Genomic DNA, 20,604 nt, shown 5'->3' with positions numbered 1-20,604 from the left:
CGATGACAACAAGAAGTGCTTGCACCAATGGCACTCGGACAAAACAGCGTCAACAGCTAGCGTTGAGGACGTAAATGCAACACTTTTATCGTGTTTATTTCCGGCTGTTTATACTCATAGCTTGTATTTTCAAAGAATCTGGGTTGTATTCATGACTGACATTTCTAACCCCATGCCTGGAACTCGGCAGTGTTCAGTATTTATCATGTCAAGTTGTCATAGTGTGTAGGGAAATAAATTTAGCATGTCATTTTGAGATGTAGTCATCATAATCATTATGATATTTTGATGATCCCTTGGGTGTAGTTTTGGTTTTCCTACTTGTGTTTCGCTAAAAATATTTTTCTCAAACAGGGCTACAAATAAAACGTAATATCAGACACACATTAATTAGAGATCAAGAAAAAATCGTTTATTTACTAAACGTTTATTTACACTTAAGGCGTTACGTTTTTTATGGGTTTGTTTTTCATGGTATTAAAGTATCGCCGAGTACCGGTGTTGGATATCGTCAATGTACACTGGTAAGTTGCCTCGATGATGTCGCATGATGTCATCGTCGCCCTCGGCCAACGACGATGCATGTTACAAAGTTGCGACTAAAAATAGCCTTTGCAACACCATCGATGGGTTCCATCGATGGTGTTGCAAAGGCTATTTTTAGTATTCTTGATTTAGACCGTCGACGAAGACGCAAAGGCATCTTCTGCGCATGTGCGTTTTTCAACATCGGTGGTGTCGCAAATAAGGCATCAACGATGATGTCGCATACTTGGCCAACGATGACGAAAACTTTTGCATGCATGGTGATGTTGATGACGACGACGATGAAGGTCCACATTGGCGTGTGTAGCTAGTTTTATCGTCGACAACAGCCGATGACGACGACGACTTTGATAGGCTTTTTCTATGCAATGTAGCGTTGATGACGATGGTCCCAACCGGCTTTCCATACATTGACGATATCCAACACCGGTACTCGGCGATACTTTAATACCATGAAAAACAAACCCATGAAAAACGTAACGCCTTAAGTGTAAATAAACGTTTAGTAAATAAACGATTTTTTCTTGATCTCTAATTAATGTGTGTCTGATATTACGTTTTATTTGTAGCCCTGTTTGAGAAAAATATTTTTAGCGAAACACAAGTAGGAAAACCAAAACTACACCCAAGGGATCATCAAAATATCATAATGATTATGATGACTACATCTCAAAATGACATGCTAAATTTATTTCCCTACACACTATGACAACTTGACATGATAAATACTGAACACTGCCGAGTTCCAGGCATGGGGTTAGAAATGTCAGTCATGAATACAACCCAGATTCTTTGAAAATACAAGCTATGAGTATAAACAGCCGGAAATAAACACGATAAAAGTGTTGCATTTACGTCCTCAACGCTAGCTGTTGACGCTGTTTTGTCCGAGTGCCATTGGTGCAAGCACTTCTTGTTGTCATCGTCGCCCTCGGCCAACGACGATGCATGTTGCAAGGTTGCCAACGACAACAACTTTGTTAAAAGGCATCTTCTGCGCATGTGCATTTTTCAACATCGATGGTGTCGCATAGTATATTAGGCCATCGACGATGACGAACTTGTTACAAGGCATCAACGATGATGTCGCATACTTTGCCAACGATGACGAAAACTTTTGTATGCATGGTGATGGTGATGACGACGACGATGAAGGTCCACATTGGCGTGTGTAGCTAGTTTTATCGTCGACAACAGCCGATGACGACGACGACTTTCATAGGCTTTTTCTATGCAATGTAGCGTTGTCGTCGATGGTCCCAACCGGCTTTCCATATTATCATCATCATCATCATCATCATCATCATCATCATCATCATCATCATCATCATCATCATCATCATCATCATCATCATCATCATCATCATCATCATCATCATCATCATCACCACCAATGCCGTACAATGGATAAATGAAAGATTTGACAAACTCAACAAACTTTCCAGGGAGGTTCGACATAAGATATGTATCAAACCATCGGTAATTAATTGTTGGATTGGCGCACCTGGTGTACTTGTTATCACTGCTACTTTGGAAACGTGCTTAGTTGTAGCTGACACTTTAAAAACACGTTTACTTTTTATCAGTGTCGCTAATCACATGCTAAGCTACGTGAGCCTACCGTTTAGTACATCATCTCACATTCGTCGTTGAGGGCCCACTTTCTGTGGTAACAAACTTTAAATCGTACAATCGAATGACGACATCACCTGGCCTGTTAGTGTCGTAGGGAGTGTTTTTTTTCTACCTTTGATCCTCTTTTGTATGCTTACACGTAGACCTTGGACAGCTCCAGAATCTAAGGTTTACATGATGAAGGGAAGACGAAATAGTTTTGGTGACAATGATGAGAGATAATATATTGGTCACCGTTAAGCGACTATAGTCAAGTTTGGTGGGAAAACTCTTGTGCTATTGAACAACGTCATTATTCTGGTCTAGAGTCTAGACTAAGCTTGGGAGATGTGCTTTCCGTGAACTCTGACACATCACCGTAAACTTCAACGTAGATTTGTCGGGGTTCTTGGAACGCACTTTTCCAAAGCTAGCTCAAGGTCATAGGCACTTGTTTCCCCGAGAATTTTTTTATCAGAATATAATAAAATATCGATAATATTGACGTGTTTAGCCAATTATTATGGAAGAGGTAAAATAACACGTGTTTCTGTGATCGCGCAAGTCCACTCACCGCGAGATATAGTCTATATACACGTCAATGTTATCGATATTTTATTGTATTCTGATGGAAACATTCGGGAAACATTTCGGGTCATAAAATATTTTGAGAACGAGAGGGGGGGGGGGGGCTGAAGAAAATCTTTTCCCCACACCACATACAGTCATCACCGTAATTTCTGATAGCAGCCTAGCAGGCTGTAATCGCCATGCCGAGATGCAAAAGATTACCATTTGATTCGTCTCGCGTACATCGTCGTGTGAACATGCATGTACCTGAATTTCGAAAACAACCATTGGTGGCGCTATTTACTACATTTCCTTTCATTTCGTTGAGGAAAATGGCAGACCTGTGTACCCAAATTATATTTGAGTTCATTAAAGTAATGATACACAAGTCTTATGTATAAGCAATCAAACAAGTTTTCCTTTATTTCAAATAGGCTTTTTATATTTACAAATCACTCCAATATTGGACCAAAAAAGTGATAATTTTTCTCCAAACTGCATATGAATAAACCAGATCATCATAAGCAGTGTACATTTACACATTAATGGCATTTATATTATAACATACAACCACATACACATTTTTCACTTTAACTGCTACATTTCAAATTTCTTATTTTCTTTTCAACTGTTCACACACATTTACTCATTTCACAAGCACTGTAGCTAGCAGAAAACTGTCATGAACATCCAACCTATTCTGCAACTCTGATGTGCTTATAATTCTGTTGTCAATTTCACTATACAATAGTTATTAAATATATTTCATTTTCCCCTCTGTTAGTTCTTGACATGACAGGAGACTGTGGCTTACTGAGACAGGCTTGCTGGGACAGTGGCTTACTGAGACTGTGGCTTACTGAGTACTGTTGCTTAATAAAATGTAAAAGCAGTTGCTCACCATCTTTATTTTTCAAATAACATTCTAATGTTTCCCCTAAACTATATCTGAAATGAGATTGTACGTGTAAGCTTAAAGAAATTGCTGCAACAACTGTCAGGGAGTTCACAAATCTTTTATCTTCTTGAAGGCATCAGTTGTGTCACATGTACAACTCACAGCAGGGTTTCATTTTTGTATGAAATAACTCATTAAATTGATAGTACATGTACTTATTTTGTATTTCTTTCTCTTTTGAGGAGAATATTTTAAAATGTTCATAGTTAAGAAATTGGGGCTTTGTGATATCTAAATGTCGTTTTCTATGTCCCACCATTGTTGTTTATTCAAATTAGGTAAAAAAGATTTTTAAAACCAGAAGTTCTTTTAATCTATTGTCAGGAAATTACATTTTTTTATTTTGCATTGGATGTGCTTGACAATCCTATTGTATCAATGATCTGTATAGTTCTGGATAAATGTGAGTATAGTTGTCATGGAAACGATTACATTTACAATTTGGACTGTCCTGTTGGTTGAAGTTCCTTGAGTTTCATTGCAAGAGCCATGTTACCAGCAATCTTCAGCTTGCCTTGGAAAAATGCCTAAAAATATGAAAATATGAAATTAAACATTATATAATTATTGCAGGATATTAAATATTCACATACAATTTACTTCTTAATAAATAACTGAGAACAGTAATTTTGCACATCATTTGGATTATTGTTGCTATAGAAACAGATAAAGATTCAGTTTAATGTCATCTACAGTAATCTGTGAGGTACAGCACAATAGGGCGCCCTCAAACATCAGTCAACCCCTTTCACAGAGCAGGCCAGTGAGGGCGGAGAGTGACACAACAGATCTTACAGTTTACATCTACTGAACCAGCCACAAATTTAAAATAATTCTTTCTTTTAAACCTACCAGTATATTTTTATCCAAACAGTAACCTCTTGAAAAGCAATACATAGAGGAAAATTTTCTCTTTCACTGAAATCATTATCATACAAGTTTTCTGACTGAAAGTAAAATGAAGATGATCAATATTCATGTTATACCTATATTGTATCTGATATATCAACTAACCTGTTGTGGATTCAATGTTCCTGTCATCATTCCTACCATGTCTTCATCTTTCATAGTGATAGTACAATCACCCTTCTCTGTCAAGACACAAAAAATATCATTTTACTTGTGTTACAGTCAATGACATACATTTGTGACAGTTGAGCTGTCAGTGAATGTGTTTTTTTTATCAACCTGTAATTAATTAATCACTAAAATATTCAAGGAGATAACCCTGAGAAAACATTTCTGCATCACACTTTCCATGAGATAACCCTGATATTACCAGAGTTATGTCACTTTCCATGAGATAACCCTGATATTACCAGAGTTATGTCACTTTCCATGAGATAACCCTGATATTAACAAATTCATATGCTACCACATTCATATGCCATTTTCCATGCGATAACCCTCATGTTAACATAGTCATAAGACACTTTACATGAGATAACCCTGATATTACCACATCCATGACACTTTCCATGAGATAACCCTGATATTACACAGCTGTGCCACACATCCCATGATATAATCTTCCCAGGAGATACCAAAATGTGTGTATTATTGTACACACCCATGACATATATACTTACTGTTTGCATCAACTTCCACTGATCCATTTCCATTTTTCACATCTACTATGTATGTTCTGGTTTTGCCACCTGGACCATGGGTTACTTTGAATGCATAGACTGCCTTCATTTTCTTCACAACAGATGCTCCATCCTGATAGAAACATGGCGATAGGATAATTATAAGTCAAACAATCCAACAGATTTAATGATCTATAGGTAAGCCAGCCAACCAACCAACCAACCAACCAACCAACATACCAACCAACCAACCAACCAACCAACCAACCAACCAACCGACATACCAACCACTCATTTATATATCAAGTCATTGAATCAATCAATTTATCAATCAACAAACCATTCATGCAGTGCATCAATCCATTCCTCCATCAGACCAACCAACCATCCAACCCACTATTCATTCAACTGTCAAACCAACCAATTATTCAAAAGACCAACCTCCATCCTTTCAGAGTATCATTCATATTGACCAACCAACTTTTCAATCAACCATAAAACAGTGCTCCATCAATGCTAACTCAATATCACATGACTTGCATCTTTCAATCCTTAATTTCACTGCAACTCTTAGACTCTCTCACAGTCCTCGGAACTTCGCTTTACTAAAATCGACGCTAAATGAATTATTTTGTATGTACCGATACCATCTACATAACGTACTCTATCGTACTCCAACAACCTTGTACTGTGCGCCCTCATCGACCACATAGAGATATATGTTCGTTGACGTGTGACTGCGACGCTCCGTGTTATCGCAAAGTCCGAGGACTGTTAAGACTTGTCCAAATTTAGCCAAATAATGTTTACTACTTATTACACAACTTACATCTTTGAGTCTCTTTTCAATTTCACTGAAGATGACAGCAGATTTGAAATCATCCCCTGATGTGGGTGATGGCTGGATACTATAAAGAGTAATGAAAAAAAAAATCATAAAATCAAGGAAACATATTTCTCCTTGCTGTACTTAATTTTAACAATCCTATACTAACTGTTCAAACCTAAACTACTCCTCTGTATTTGCAATATCCACACACATTACAATTTTTTTTTTATTTGATGCAACTTTTACAGTACCTGTAATCTTTAATTAATACATTCAATGATTAACAATTAATATACTGTAGTACACAATGTTTATGTTTGGTTGTTTAAAATATGTTCACCTGTTTTATCTTTCATCAAAATTATATACTAGTTTTAGTTATTGAATTGTGAGTACATTTTGCCAAATTTCTGGTATACTATTACTGGGGTTGTAACACTTTTACATTGTAGAAACTGTATCCTAACTCTGTAGCTTTCAGTTGGTCTGAGACAAGATAGCATTTCATAGATAAGACTTCTATCTTCAAAATGTGAACGTTGGGGGTCAAAGGTCGCCACAAGGGGCCATTCCACGTACACTGAGACTCAGAGTATAACGGTTAATTACAATGTACTCTGATCTTTACTCTGTTGATTAACTATCTTGTTTGATTTGCATGTCTCAACCAGTCAAACAAATCATTGGTTGGTGTAAACGTGTCTACTTAGTCAGCTGGTATATGTCTTTCTACAGATTAAACTAGAATATATGGATATCATTTAAATTACAACTCATTCTTAATAACTGATTTTTAATGCAGTTTTTAGTTTTCAACTAAGTTTCATAATTTGAATGCGTCCAAAAAAAAAAAAAACACTTGGTGCAAATTTGAGGTATTGACATCACATTTTCAGCTCATGCAGGGGGTAACTATGGTAACAGGCATAGGTGTGGCATTGCCTTATCTTTTACATATCAGAAACTGTGATTTGGCTATATATTTCATGTAAAACCACTTCTTGTTCACTATTAAAATGCTCTTTTACATTCAACAGAGTTAAACTTGGTAATTTAGCAAAATGGTTTATAACTGGCTATGTTAGAATTGATATTAAATGAACACATGCAAGTGTTTGCTTTCATACCAAATATTTTACTGCCTGCAATTTATTTGCAAATTCAAATATCGTCAATAATATAAAAAATTAATTAATAATTCTAGCTTTTAACATACTATGGAAATCTGTTTTACAAACATAATTTAATATGATATTGTATATGTCCTGTTTATTTGACTACATTTTTTCAATTGGATTCTGAAACCGACAAATATCCACAGTTGTACATTTTGGATGTATCACCTATTTCATATATCAATATAATACAAGGCTACCACACATATAACAATCTACACATGTACACAAAAAGACATCTTGCCTTTATTTAACATTGAACCAATAATTTATTTATGTATTTAGTTACTTTCACTTTATTATCTTATTTATCATGTATTTTGTATAATCTATATACTTATTTATTCAGACATTTTGTATGAGTGTAGTTGACTTTTTGTACATAAGGCCAGTGGCCATAGAACTCAATAGAGGATTGATTGATTGAATTCATTGAAATACCATTATATAACACTTAAGTAATCACTCATGATGGTAGTATATCAGTTTCTGTTGACCACGATGATCTAGACTTGGTTTATGGTTTATATGGAAACTTGATTTATACCTGACTTCATAAAAAGTCACCTGTTCTGTAATATTACCAGTACCAAAGCTTGGCTGGGAAAACAACAATTCTCTAAATTTGTAAATGTTAGGTAACAGCTATGTAAGGAATTGTGTAGACACTGTTCATATCAATCTATGCTATGTATACAGTTTTCTCTTTGGTAGTGTGCCACATTGTGTTAACAGAAACTTGATATCATATATACGAGATTGTATACTGTATGTTACCAGACAGGAAGCCATATAACCACACCTTTTAATAGTAAACTGAGGTGTATTTTGTGTAGCTATAATAAATTTAGTATAATAATACTATAGGCCATATTAACTAATCATAAAGTCTTGATGTTCTGCTAAATACGAGTCTATATTGGTTGTAGTATTAGAGATACATTCCCAAGGTTTGTCACTGTTTGCTTAGAAAACACTATGAAGGCCATAGACTATTACTAGATCTCCGTGTATCACCTCACTTTGCTCATTAGCATATCAGAGCTTTACACACTATGTCTACACTTCAGTGTTGATTACGTTCCTCTATACTCACCTATGTTGTTGTGGGAAGCCATGTTTGTAAGCTGTGACCACTGCTGCACCACCCAGACCAATGTTGTGCTGCAGAGCTAGCTTTGCACCGGGAACCTGTCTTTTGTCTGCCATGTTTCTCAACTGCCAACACAACTCTGCACACTGAGCTAGGCCTGTATAATGCAGTACAAAGGGCAAAGGGTAAAGGTTGCTCATTATGTATGCAGGATAGTGCAAAGAGCACTCAGCTAACATCAAAAGTTCATTCACTCAGTGACTATAATCATAGATACACTAATTCATTCATGATACCATTATAACTGTTGAAAACCTTAATGAGCATTTAAAAAGGCTCATTTTGACAGAAAAATACTAATGACTAAATAAAGACCAAAGTGACTGAGCTCTCTTTTTGTACATTTATAAAACTCACACAACTCATTCACTCCTGCCATGATAGCTAGTGAATGCTTTTTTTTACACTTAACTCATTACAAGTCCTGTGAACTATTTTTTAATGAAGTTTTGTCGAAAATTTCATAGCTTAAAGGTGAATCATGCATCCCCCCCCCCCCCAAAAAAAATAACTGAATAACTTTAAAGAAGCGACATTTAATAAAAATAGTTTTCTGTCTGATTTTGTCTACATTATTGTGCATTATTTTCAATACAATATCAACTATCTATTACTGACACTACTATGATCCAGATAAATGTACTCTCATTGTCGTTAGATTTAACACCAGATATATAAAGATGTACCATGAATAGATAGATGTCACTATAACTTGGTTGCTAATCACATGACACTTTAATTTGGTGTTTTAATATTGTAGACATACTGATCATTAGGAGTTGAATTCCTTTTATTCACCATGGTAACAATTGAAATTGTTCATAAATAACACTATGTTGTCATTTTAATTGCCATGGATTTCATGACATTTATGCTGGTGGTGTTATCTATAGGAAATACTGTCTACTTTATTCACTGTCTATGGAAGCGGAAGCTTCACACATGTAATTATTTCATTTTAAATTTTCAACATTTTCAACAAATTACTTTGCAAACAGCTAGGCACAATATATTATATAATAGACAGACAGTGACAATGATAGAAAACCAATTTACATATCCTGTATGTCTGTACTATTGCTCAACCTTCACAGGAATTGATTTATTATTGGTGATTCTGACCTGTAGCTCCGAGTGGATGTCCCTTAGAAATCAAACCACCACTAGGATTAATGACGTACTTGCCACCATACGTATTATCGCCACGGTCTATAAATTCACCAGCTTTGCCTGAAACAAACGATAGTAACAGCAAAGTGAGGTAAAATGGTTAGTGTGGGGGGGGGGGGGGGATGGTGAGATAGACAAACAACTGTCTAATGACAAACAGAACAATGACAGCAGATATGCCAAATTTTTATGAAATTAAATAAAGCAGTAAAGTAACCAAGGTCATTCTACAGGTTTCAACAAATACTGAAAACCTTTTCAACATGCTGTACAATTATTTTTGACATGTCCAATTTCAACATTTGGCCATTGAACAAACACAACATTTGACTGTCATACTAGTATCATGTCTCTATACTTCAATATATTCTTATTATGTTATTTATTCTAGTTTTCTACAAATATGACATGTGCACATAATCATTTTGATATGAATCATAAATAATATATTTCAATGTCTTAATTTACAAAGAATCACAATGTACACTTTAGATGATAAATTTCAATAATTATTGCATTTTTTTTCATTTATGAATATTTTGAAGAGGTCATCATTTAATGTTGGTCAAATTACATTATGTAAATCAAGGGCTGCAGTTTGGCCCTATAGAGGTTGCAAAGTCTGGCCCTACAGGAGTTGCAAAGTCTGACTCTACAGGGGTTGCAAAGATTGGCCATACAGGAGTTGCAAAGTCTGACTCTACAGGGGTTGCAAAGATTGGCCATACAGGAGTTGCAAAGTCTGACTCTACAGGGGTTGCAAAGATTGGCCATACAGGAGTTGCAAAGTCTAGTCCTACAGGAGTTACAAAGTTTGGCCCTACAGGCTGACTTTTGGATATTCACCTTCAGCACAAAGTCCTAGGGCTTCATATGTGACCAGCTCATTGGCAGAGAAACAGTCATGTAACTCTACCACATCAATATCATCAGGTTTTATACCAGCTTTCTTGTACAGATCGGTTGCTGCTTTTTTGGTCATATCATAACCAATCTACGAAAAAGTTCACAAAAAATTAACATTTTTATGTCCTTTGTGCTGAAAGGTTCATATCATGTTGTTAGGAAGAAAAGATAACATGATTACAATATAATTATTACAAAGATTCTATAATACACAAAAATGTGAAAAGAAATGTGACAAGGCATCATTATAGGCACACATTAAAATGTTTTGTTTGATGTACTTGTACAGATTGTGCATAATGGATCTACAGCTAAAAATAACTGACACATCCTATCGTGGCCCACAGCTTTACATCTGTTTTTATCAGACATGTCACAGAATGATAAACACTAAACACTAACATAGCAGACATCCATTTGCCATTGTCACCCCCCCCCCTTAAATCAGTGTGCCCTCACAATAACTATCTCAATACAATGTAAAACTGATTAGACATTACAGCAGTTACGGTGCTCTGGTATTACTATTAGTGGTAGCTTATGGTGGATGTGACATTATGACCAGCCCATCCTTCTGAAAACTTATTTAGTACCTGGCTAACATGAAAATGGTACATTTAATAAATACCAACACTTCAATTTTCCCCTACTAAATCTTTCATAACTAACTAAATTTGATCTCATTCAGAGTTGAAAATTGTATAAACTATTTATTGTATACTAACCAGTTTCATGTCACTTTTATCTTCAAAGGTAGAAGGTAGATCAGTAGCCATTTCCATACCAACAATCTCTACAGCTTGACTTTCAAGACCGTGTTTCTTGACAAAATCTTCACTAGCAAGAACAGCTGCTGCACTGCCGTCAGATGTGGGACTGAAAATAAACACAAGCAGGCATATTTAACTTATTTCAATCCTACTTCTACTTCTATGCTGTGTAAACATGCAACAAGGATTATCATCACACAGGCATAATGCTGGCAGCATCCTTTAGACCTCATCCTTTAGATTTGAAAGACTGTCTATGGCCTTTGCTTTTTGGATGAATAATGGTAACAGATTCAACTGTAGAATCAAATTGTCTGAAAAACAAGTGCTCAGAAACGCTTGAAATGAGGGAAGAACCAGATCTCTACAAGTTAAAAAACATACAACCAACTAATTAAGACTGTCAGGGATTGGATGAGATGAATTTGTAAATATCTAACTTACCAACACTGTAACTTGGTCAGTGGTTCGTGTATCATGGGTGACTTCATAATGTCTTCAAGACTGTATTCATCTCTGAACTGAGAATATCTACATGAGGAAAAATAGTGAATGGCTCTAATACAGAACTGATCTACAGCATCATCACTATGGTTATGTTCATGCACATTGTTGTCATGGTTACCAATTGTCATCATCCTTATCATTGTCACTGATATTGCTGTTACAGCTGGCATCACTGTCATCATTATTGTTATTACTGCCATTGTTGTCATCTGCATCTGTATTATCGTCATCATCATTATCATCATCATTATCTCATCATCATTTAGCATCATTTCAAATATGAAAAGAGAGGTGAATATCATGGAAATCCAAACTCAAAGCTTTTAGAGTATTAAAGGAAGACAATACTTACGGATTGTTGACAGAATGTTTGTGGTTCTTATACGCAATCTTGGCAAAATGTTCTGGTTTAGTACCTATGGTATGCAAAACATGACATCATTACAATCTTTATAGAGTCATTGTATTTTTTTTGCATGGATAATAACTGATTGAAGACATCACAGTGTAGACACCCTCACTAAGTCTTCCCTTGAGTATGGTGTAATTTCACTAACTCACTTTTCTGTTGGTTTATTTTGCATGGTTCACCTCAAACAATTGTCTGCAATAATTTAATACTAACCAACAAGTGTTATGATTTCTGATTAATATCTTAAAACAGTTACCTATAAGTGTTAAAGGCTTCCTACAGCAAGATGACTAGCTCATAATGCTAGATGGACTTTGACCATGTATTACACACTCATACAGCTTGTATGAAACTGTCATTTTAGAGTGTACAGCTTTGTTATCTCCTAAGGTTGGACTACAGTATGAATATACAGGAAAGAAATCTGTCACTGTGTTTTTGAAAATAGTTGCATTTGGGGACTATTGTACTTGAGAAAATATTGGCTTGATACATGTTGGGAAGTGTCAAGATGCTGACCCAGGATGAGCCCTTTAAAGTTGTGATAGCTGGTGACCAGAGAAATCTTTCACACTGACAAGAGTCTCATGCTCATTAAAAACAAGTGGCCTGAGGTATAATAGATGACTCAACATTAAATTTAAATAAACAAAGTAGTTTCTGTGTATGAACCAACTCACCAGTAATCTTTGAGGTATACAGTATATCCAAACATACAACCAATCACAGTAATCACACAATTTAATCCTATACTGGTACTTACCATACTTTTCCATATGTTCTCTTCCGGCATTTCCAAACATCTGTGGTGTAAGTGGTGATTGTGTCATTCCACGTGTGTTGAACATCATTTCTACATGTTTGTCCATGGGACTAGTACGGTCAAAATTCTAGGGAAACAAAACAACAACAATAACAGTTGTTCTATCATGACCAAGGGTTCTTATTACATACTCACAACGTTTCACCTGTTCAGGTCCCCATGCTTTGTCAAACTGTCTGTTTGCTGTTCCAATACAGTGTAACTAAATTTAACACATCTAGACTTTCCTTGTGCTGATATCTGATTCCAATGTACCCCGGTATTCATTAAATGTTTCAAACCTGAGATGATAATGGTCCTCTCTTCATTTTCTCAAAACCTAATGCCATGACGCATTCTGCAAGACCACCTTCAATGAGTTGTTTACCCATAAATAAGGCAGTAGAACCAGTGGAACAAGCATTGTTTACCTGTAAACAAAAATATAAATAAATATATGCAAGGATGAAAAAATACCAAACATAATTCTAGATTTTTTTAAAAACTAGATAAGCAAAGAAAAGAGAAATATGTACTTCTAAAAATGTAACTGGATTAAAATGTTTAGAATTAATATTATTTTGACAAGATATCATTAAGTTCATTGTTACTGCATAACCAGAACTAATACACAGTAACTATGGTAACTATGGTAACTATGGTAACTATGGTTATATAGGAATCAGTCAAATCAGCAGGTAAAGACATTTTGACAAAAATACACATAATATAATTTAACAAAATTAGTATTTCAACTTTGTTTTGGTAAAGTGCATCATTTTAATTAGCATAAACTTGTAAAAATATAAAAAAATATAATAATCTAACAATCTTACATTGTAAATAGGGATTCCTGTCATGCCCAATTGATAGAGGGCTCTCTGTCCACAAGTTGTGTCACCATAGCAATAGCCAACTGATGCATGTTCTATATCTTTGAATGAAACACCAGCATCCTTCAAGGCTTTGGTACCAGCTTCTCTAGCCATGTCTGGATAATCAAAGTCATCACGACGACCAGGTTTTTCAAACTAAAGGATGACCAAAAAATGGTGCTATACAGAACATATTCTGATCTATATCTGTGTATATTTTTGTTTACACCACATCAAGTCCTCAGTTGACAATGACAGCAAAATGTTCATATTACAGTAATTGAAGGGATGAGGAATACATAAATGGAAAATGTTATCACTTTTTATGATATACAGTCTCGTTTATATGTAATAAATAACAAATAGTAATCATTCACATGTTAATTTCAAACTTGCAGGTTTATAGTAAGGGAGTCTGAATTCATTTTGGTCTTTGAATACAGTATATTACTTACACCTACTTTTTCTAACCTTTTTATATTTTAGTTTGCTATTGAACACATTCTTTTAAAGTGTAAGTATTAAAACAGTGTATATTTCTATGGTGCAGTGATCCGAATACTGAAGTATTGTTTTTTGGAGACATAGACTGATGTTTGTATGAAATCACGTGATAAACACTGATAGAAGCACTGACCTATAAACTCTGGGTCAACGAACTTTTTATGGACTTTTGTTTTGTGATATTTGAACCTTTGAGTGAACTGACCAGGGTCCAATGGTAACAAATTCTGACCGGTCCGTGAAGGGTCAGGAATTTATGTTGTTGCACAACACTGTTCCGACCTATTTATTTTCACGAATGTAAGTTAATCATATGAAGACACTGGACCTGTAGGCGGTTCCATCCATGATATTAAAGTTAGCCCTACACAACGAATTGACCAAACCACTTTTGTATAGACTTTTTGTTTATCCTGGTTATAAAATATACATGATGAGTATAAGTACGCGATTTTCCCAATGCACACTGACAGTACTGACAGTAGCATGTTTATTGTAATGTGACGCAGTCTTGTACGGCACAGGTTGTACGTTGTTTGTGAATGGATAGTTTGTCCGAGTTCAGAAGTTGAAACAATATGGGGCATGGAAATGACCGTTGTGTCACTCTGCTTATATCATACCGTCCCAAGAATATTATTATTGTTACTAATAATATTTTGCCTAAAAACTTATTCATCTGGGGCACGTACGTACACCATCACTTTTAACAGTAAACAGGAGAAAATACTCTACCTTGGTCATGCCAACTCCGATTACGAATACACGTGATTTTCCCATATTTTGATGTTGATTGCGGACTGACGGCAAAGAGGGACAAGTTCTGCGACTAGCAAGGCTAATGATCTCCCGTCCGCGACTTATATGCAATCGAAAGATAGCGAAGGCCATAAGTGACCTTTGACATTATCGTATCCTAGAGCGCCCTCTTTGGTTCTAATATTCAGTAATATTCTTGTTTGACGGCGTACTCAAAACAGTGCCGAATAATCTAAACTTAACACTTTTTCGATTTTTTTATAGCGATGTGTCCCATTTTCCAATATTTAGTACGCGGTGTACATTGTAAGTATATATAAGCATGTTTGTTAGACAGAAAGGCTATATGAAATGCTCATATCGCAGACGAATATGAAATTTTGTTGAAACTGAAACTTGAAAGATCAAGACTCGAGTCGTGCACAACTTTTCATTTCTATGTATTTAAAAAAATGTTCAACGTGTTTAACTGTTGATACTGTCTGTGAATTGTTACATTAATATACACAAGGACCTTAGATGTTAGTGACATGCATACATAGTTACCAAACTACTTTCATCGCACTGTTTATCCTACATAATTATATTGTCATATATTTAATTTATACTCTTAAAATTATCATAATACTTTTTTCTATTTTTTGTCCGTTGAACATTCTATCTAATGATATTGGAACATGATGGAGTGCTAAGGTGATGCGTTCTACAAATTAATTCGGTAGTCTTCAAGGTGAGTGAGAACAATGTCAGTGTGGACCACATCAACACAGTCTCCTGATGAGATGGAGGAATTATCACTTTCTGAGGATGGAATGAAAGTGCTTATGGCTTTGAGAGAAAAACACCAACAGAAAATGTTGATGTTTGGTAAGATGCAACCCTCACAAAGAATAGGCAAGTTATGTCCATACAGTTTATTTAATTTCGATTTAAAATAGAACTTAGAAATGTTAATATATAAATATATATAAATTACAGTCTGTAAATATATTTATACATAATAATATATAATAGGAATGCAAAGAATATGGCAGAGATTTCATTTCATTTTCACTTTTTTGACCACATTAAATTTAATTAAAAGCCTTTACTGATTCTTGTTAAATATGTTGATATTGTGTTGTTGTTTTTCTAATTTTACAACTGTTTATTTTTTCCTTTTGGTTTCAGTAGACAAGATGTGGATTATTTTGATGTACTTTTTTAGCACAACTGAACTGATAAGATTCAGTGTTAGTGTTAGGCATGGCAAAGTGTTTGTTTGTCTGTCTGTCTGTGTGTGTGTGTGTGTGTGTGTGTGGATGTGTGTAAACAACTTGAAGTCAAAAACCACTTGACCGATTGCCATATGTTTGGTGGGTATATTACCTTGGGTGTCTAGTTGGGAAATTGTTCAAATCAAAATGATTTTACAACCGGTGTTTGATTTGGGTGATAAAATGTGATTTTTGGTCAAAAAACTTAAACTCCAAAATTACTTAGCAGATCGGTCTGAAATTTGGTTTTAAAGTTCTTAGAGGGATTTGGATTAGGAATTATTCACGACATGATTATCGCATCAGTGATATGCAAATTAGGTATAAAAATATGTCTTTTTGGTCAAAAATCTTTACTTCTAAAACTACTGCGCAGATTAGGCTGAAATTTGGTTGGAATATTCTTCAGGGTGTTTTTATAAGAAATTTTCATGACATGATGATCCCATCAATGATATGCAAATTGGAGATAAAAAATGTCTTTTTGGTCAAAAATCTATAATTCCAAAATTATTGAGCAGATTGTTGAAATATGATGGGAACATTCTTAATGGAGTTTAGATTAAGAAGTGTTCATGACATGATGATCCCAAAAGTGATATGCAAATTAGAGCTAAAATGTGTCTTTTTGGTCAAAAGTCTATAATTCCAAAATTACTGAGCAGATTAGGTTGAAAGTTGGTAGGAGCATTCTTAGGCATGTTTAGATTAAGAACTGTTCATGACATGATGATTCCATCAATTATATGCAAATGAGGGCTAAAAATGTGCTTTTTTGTCAAAAATATGTAGTTCCAAAACTGAGCAGATTGGGTTGAAATTTAATGAGGATCCATCTGGGGATGTGAAGATGAAGCTGTATTCATAATGTGTTGATCCCATGAGCAATATGCAAATATCAAAATTTTTGTTAAAAGGTTTAAGTCTACATCACTGAATAGTATATATCGGTAACAACTGAAGAAGGTTGAATGGTTTGTCAAAATATCTCAATAAATTATTTGAATTAATACAAAAACATGTTCAATTATCTGACCTCTTACACTTTACTAGACAAAAATGAATATTGTACATCAAAACCAGAAAAGAGAGGATATGATTCAACTTATGCTTCTCAAAGAAATGAAGAACCTTGCATGTCTGGTATGGGAAGGTACTATGACAGCCATTCAGAACTACCAAGACAAAATGAGAGTAAAGAGAAGAAGTACCAAACAGTTGAAATTAAGATGGAAGATGTACAAGCAGCTGAATCTATTCACAATATTGAAGTGGAAGGGACTACTCCAGGTACTGAACAAGAAATTGAAGCTATTCAAAGTGCTGAAGCACCAAGGGTTATGTTAACTGAACAAGAAATTGAAGCTCCAGTTCAATATGATGAAGCAGTCAAAGTTTTTCAGAGTAACACTGAACAAGATATCAATATGAGCCAGTCTGATAAAAACTTGTTTCTAAACGTACCAAGATTTACTAGGAATGAGACTATGGAAAAAACTATCTCAACCATGAATGTAACAGAGAATGTACCAGTCACTGAAAGTTTTATTAATGTACCCAATATCTTGAACACATCAGCTTCTAAGCCACTGCAAATCTCAAAGATGAAGAGGACAGATGGAAACATGGACACTCATGACAGGGAAGCTAATGATGATGAAAGTTATACAGATTCAGTTTTTGAAATACCAAGAAGAATTGAGACAAACGTGAACAGCAATAGACTAAATGTTAGAAGTCAAATTAAACCATTGAAACAAATGACATTGGATGATTTTAGAGGTGGATATAATGTAGACAAGAAGATTCCAACAACTTGTAATCATTCAGATACAGGGATGGAGTTTAAGAAACAAAAGTAAGTACTGCTGATTGTCTTTCTACAGGAGGGGTGGGGGTGGGGTGGGGTGGGGTGGAGGTATTTGTTTGTACACAAAAAACTACAATTTTGGAAAACAGGACTAAAATTGGCATTGACTGTAGCACTTCATTAGGCCAAATAAGACAAAAAAATATTGTTTAGTTCCAATTGTCAGAACACTGGGAACTTACTTTTCTCTGGTGTCCCAAAACTTTTTGTTACAATATCTTAATAGTTTGAGAAATATATGAAAATGATGTGATTTTTTATTTTACCATATACAATACTTTGTGTTATCATAGGATATTAAATGAAAAATAAAGTGATCAGGCAAAACCAACTTTTAGATTCACCAACATTCCTTATTCCATAACAGATAATTACTACCAATACCATACAGCAGTTATAAACAATACAGTGTTGTGTAAACAATTAGTGGGAGCAACTTCCACAACAAGAATTAAACAAAACAAAACAAAACAAAACAAAACAAAACAAAACAAAACAAAACAAAACAAAACAAAACAAAACAAAACAAAACAAAACAAAACAAAACAGAAAGAAGCCCAATGCCATGAGTATCCAGGAAAAGTATTAAATGAAAGATGCCATACCCCTCGAGGCCTGTATTTGTTGATGAAGACTGTGATAAAAAATAGCCAATATCAGATTTATCTAAAATATCTTCACTGTTTAGTTTACAATGTTTCAACATCATTTTATACTTTCTCACCCACCATATCTGTTTCCTTTACAGACCCAGTAACACTGAGATATGCAACACAGTCACAGGTTAGTTTTAACACTTAGTGTTCAACAGTGTGCCCTCTAAGCAAATTTGCATGCGCCACTGACTCACACAATTTCTAGTGACGCACCAAAATTTGGTGTTCCCCCATCTCTTAGGTATGTGGTGACTCACAAGAAATCCCAGTTTTTCTCATTTTACTCACAACAACAAAATTTGGCTATTGTTAGAGGGCACATTGGTGTTCAAATCCCATTTTACTGATTAATTGTAATTTACTATTAGCTTTGTTTTCACCACTTTCTGATTACTGTAGTCTGTATGGTATGCCATGACGGGGCGCCCTCACACATCGGCCAACCCCTCATGAGAGGAGGCCATTGAGGGTGGAACGTCACAACGTATCTTACAGTCTATGATTACTGCTGGTTTCACCACTTGATAATAGTACTGGTGTTTGCTTGGGTAAGTAGGCAAACTTACTACAGTAACTGTAATACCTGTTAATAATGAGTTCCTCACACCAGTGTGCCCATTAAGCCAATTTGAAGCGCCACTGACTCACACAATTTCTAGTGATGCACCAAAATTTGGTGTTCCCCTATCTCTTACTATGTGGTGTCCTCACAAGGAATACCAGTTTTTATCATTTTGACTCACAACAACAAAATTTGGCTATGATTAGAGGGCACACTGCCCCACACAATGCACCAATACCCTTAACTGAAATTGTGAATGCATTTCAAACAATATAAATTAAAAGTAAATTAGAAGTACCGGTACTTTATTTGCCCTCTTTCTCTCTGGTATCAAGATGATAAAAGTGCAGGATAATCACTTTATATTACTAAAACTACTTTAGCTGCTGAGAGTTTTATCAATCAGAGGTAGAGAGGTCGATCATCAAATATTTTCTGTGATGAGCTAGAAAAACAATTGTTATAATGCTGGTACATGATACTACTGCAAACAATACTGTTATACAATCATTGTTACAGCAAATGACAAGCCTGTTACTGTAGAGGGGAGAACTGTACCAGAATTTTATGAAGAGAGAACTGATAGAGATCTGCAGGAAGTTGGTAAGACTTTGGACTTTGATTTTGGTAAATTCTGTAAAATTGTTAATGAAAATTTCTACTCACAGAGTCAAAGCTTGATGTGATTGTTTTAGAACAATATTGATGTCCAATTTTAAAACTACCCTGATGGGAAAATTAGATAAAAAATAAGTAGATAATATATGTACATATTTACTAGACAATCACAGAAAACATTACACATACAACCAAATCAATTGGCTAGATGGTTGCGATTGTTAAGAAAATAATTGTTGTAATTATTGTTGAATAGTACTTTAGAAGGATTTGGGTACAATACTAATACAAATAAATTACTGTAAAAATGGACACGTATCGTAATTCAAATGATTTAATTCTACTAGTTTTGTGTATCTGATGTGATGTGATGTGATGTGATGTGATGTGATGTGATGTGTGTGTGTGTGTGTGTGTGTGTGTGTGTGTGTGTGTGTGTGTATGTGTGCATAAATACATGTATATTTTTGTCCATGTTTGTATTTTGTTTCTCTGCCAGAGTC

At 35.0% G+C, this 20,604-nt stretch overlaps 1 protein-coding gene across 1 annotated transcript; it reads right to left on the bottom strand.

Annotated features, from left to right (window-relative positions):
• Positions 1-3,155: 3,155 nt before the first annotated feature.
• On the bottom strand, positions 3,156-15,254 carry LOC144436427 (sterol carrier protein 2-like). The gene is made up of 14 exons (XM_078125226.1): positions 15,116-15,254; positions 13,838-14,032; positions 13,304-13,432; positions 12,963-13,089; positions 12,140-12,203; positions 11,725-11,811; positions 11,236-11,386; positions 10,451-10,598; positions 9,557-9,664; positions 8,378-8,531; positions 6,107-6,185; positions 5,278-5,410; positions 4,703-4,779; positions 3,156-4,215 (listed from the first exon to the last, which is right to left on the bottom strand). Exons 1-14 carry the CDS (start codon positions 15,158-15,160, stop codon positions 4,123-4,125), a joined length of 1,590 nt encoding a protein of 529 aa, XP_077981352.1. The 5' UTR covers positions 15,161-15,254; the 3' UTR covers positions 3,156-4,122.
• Positions 15,255-20,604: the final 5,350 nt, after the last annotated feature.

Source organism: Glandiceps talaboti, chromosome 6, assembly GCF_964340395.1.
Source record: "Glandiceps talaboti chromosome 6, keGlaTala1.1, whole genome shotgun sequence".
Taxonomy (NCBI): domain Eukaryota; kingdom Metazoa; phylum Hemichordata; class Enteropneusta; family Spengelidae; genus Glandiceps; species Glandiceps talaboti.
The sequence above is the reverse complement of the archived record's forward strand: the minus strand, read 5'-3'. Positions and strand labels throughout refer to the sequence as shown.

Excerpts from the sequence above, each read along its gene's own strand:
- LOC144436427 (XM_078125226.1), bottom strand. The coding sequence starts at position 15,160 with ATGGGAAAATCACGTGTATTCGTAATCGGAGTTGGCATGACCAAG. Across the intron at positions 12,204-12,962 it reads AGAACATATGGAAAAGTATG|GTACTAAACCAGAACATTTT; the intron begins GTAAGTACCAGT and ends TGCATACCATAG. Across the intron at positions 5,411-6,106 it reads TTGAAAAGAGACTCAAAGAT|GATGGAGCATCTGTTGTGAA; the intron begins GTAAGTTGTGTA and ends TGTTTCTATCAG.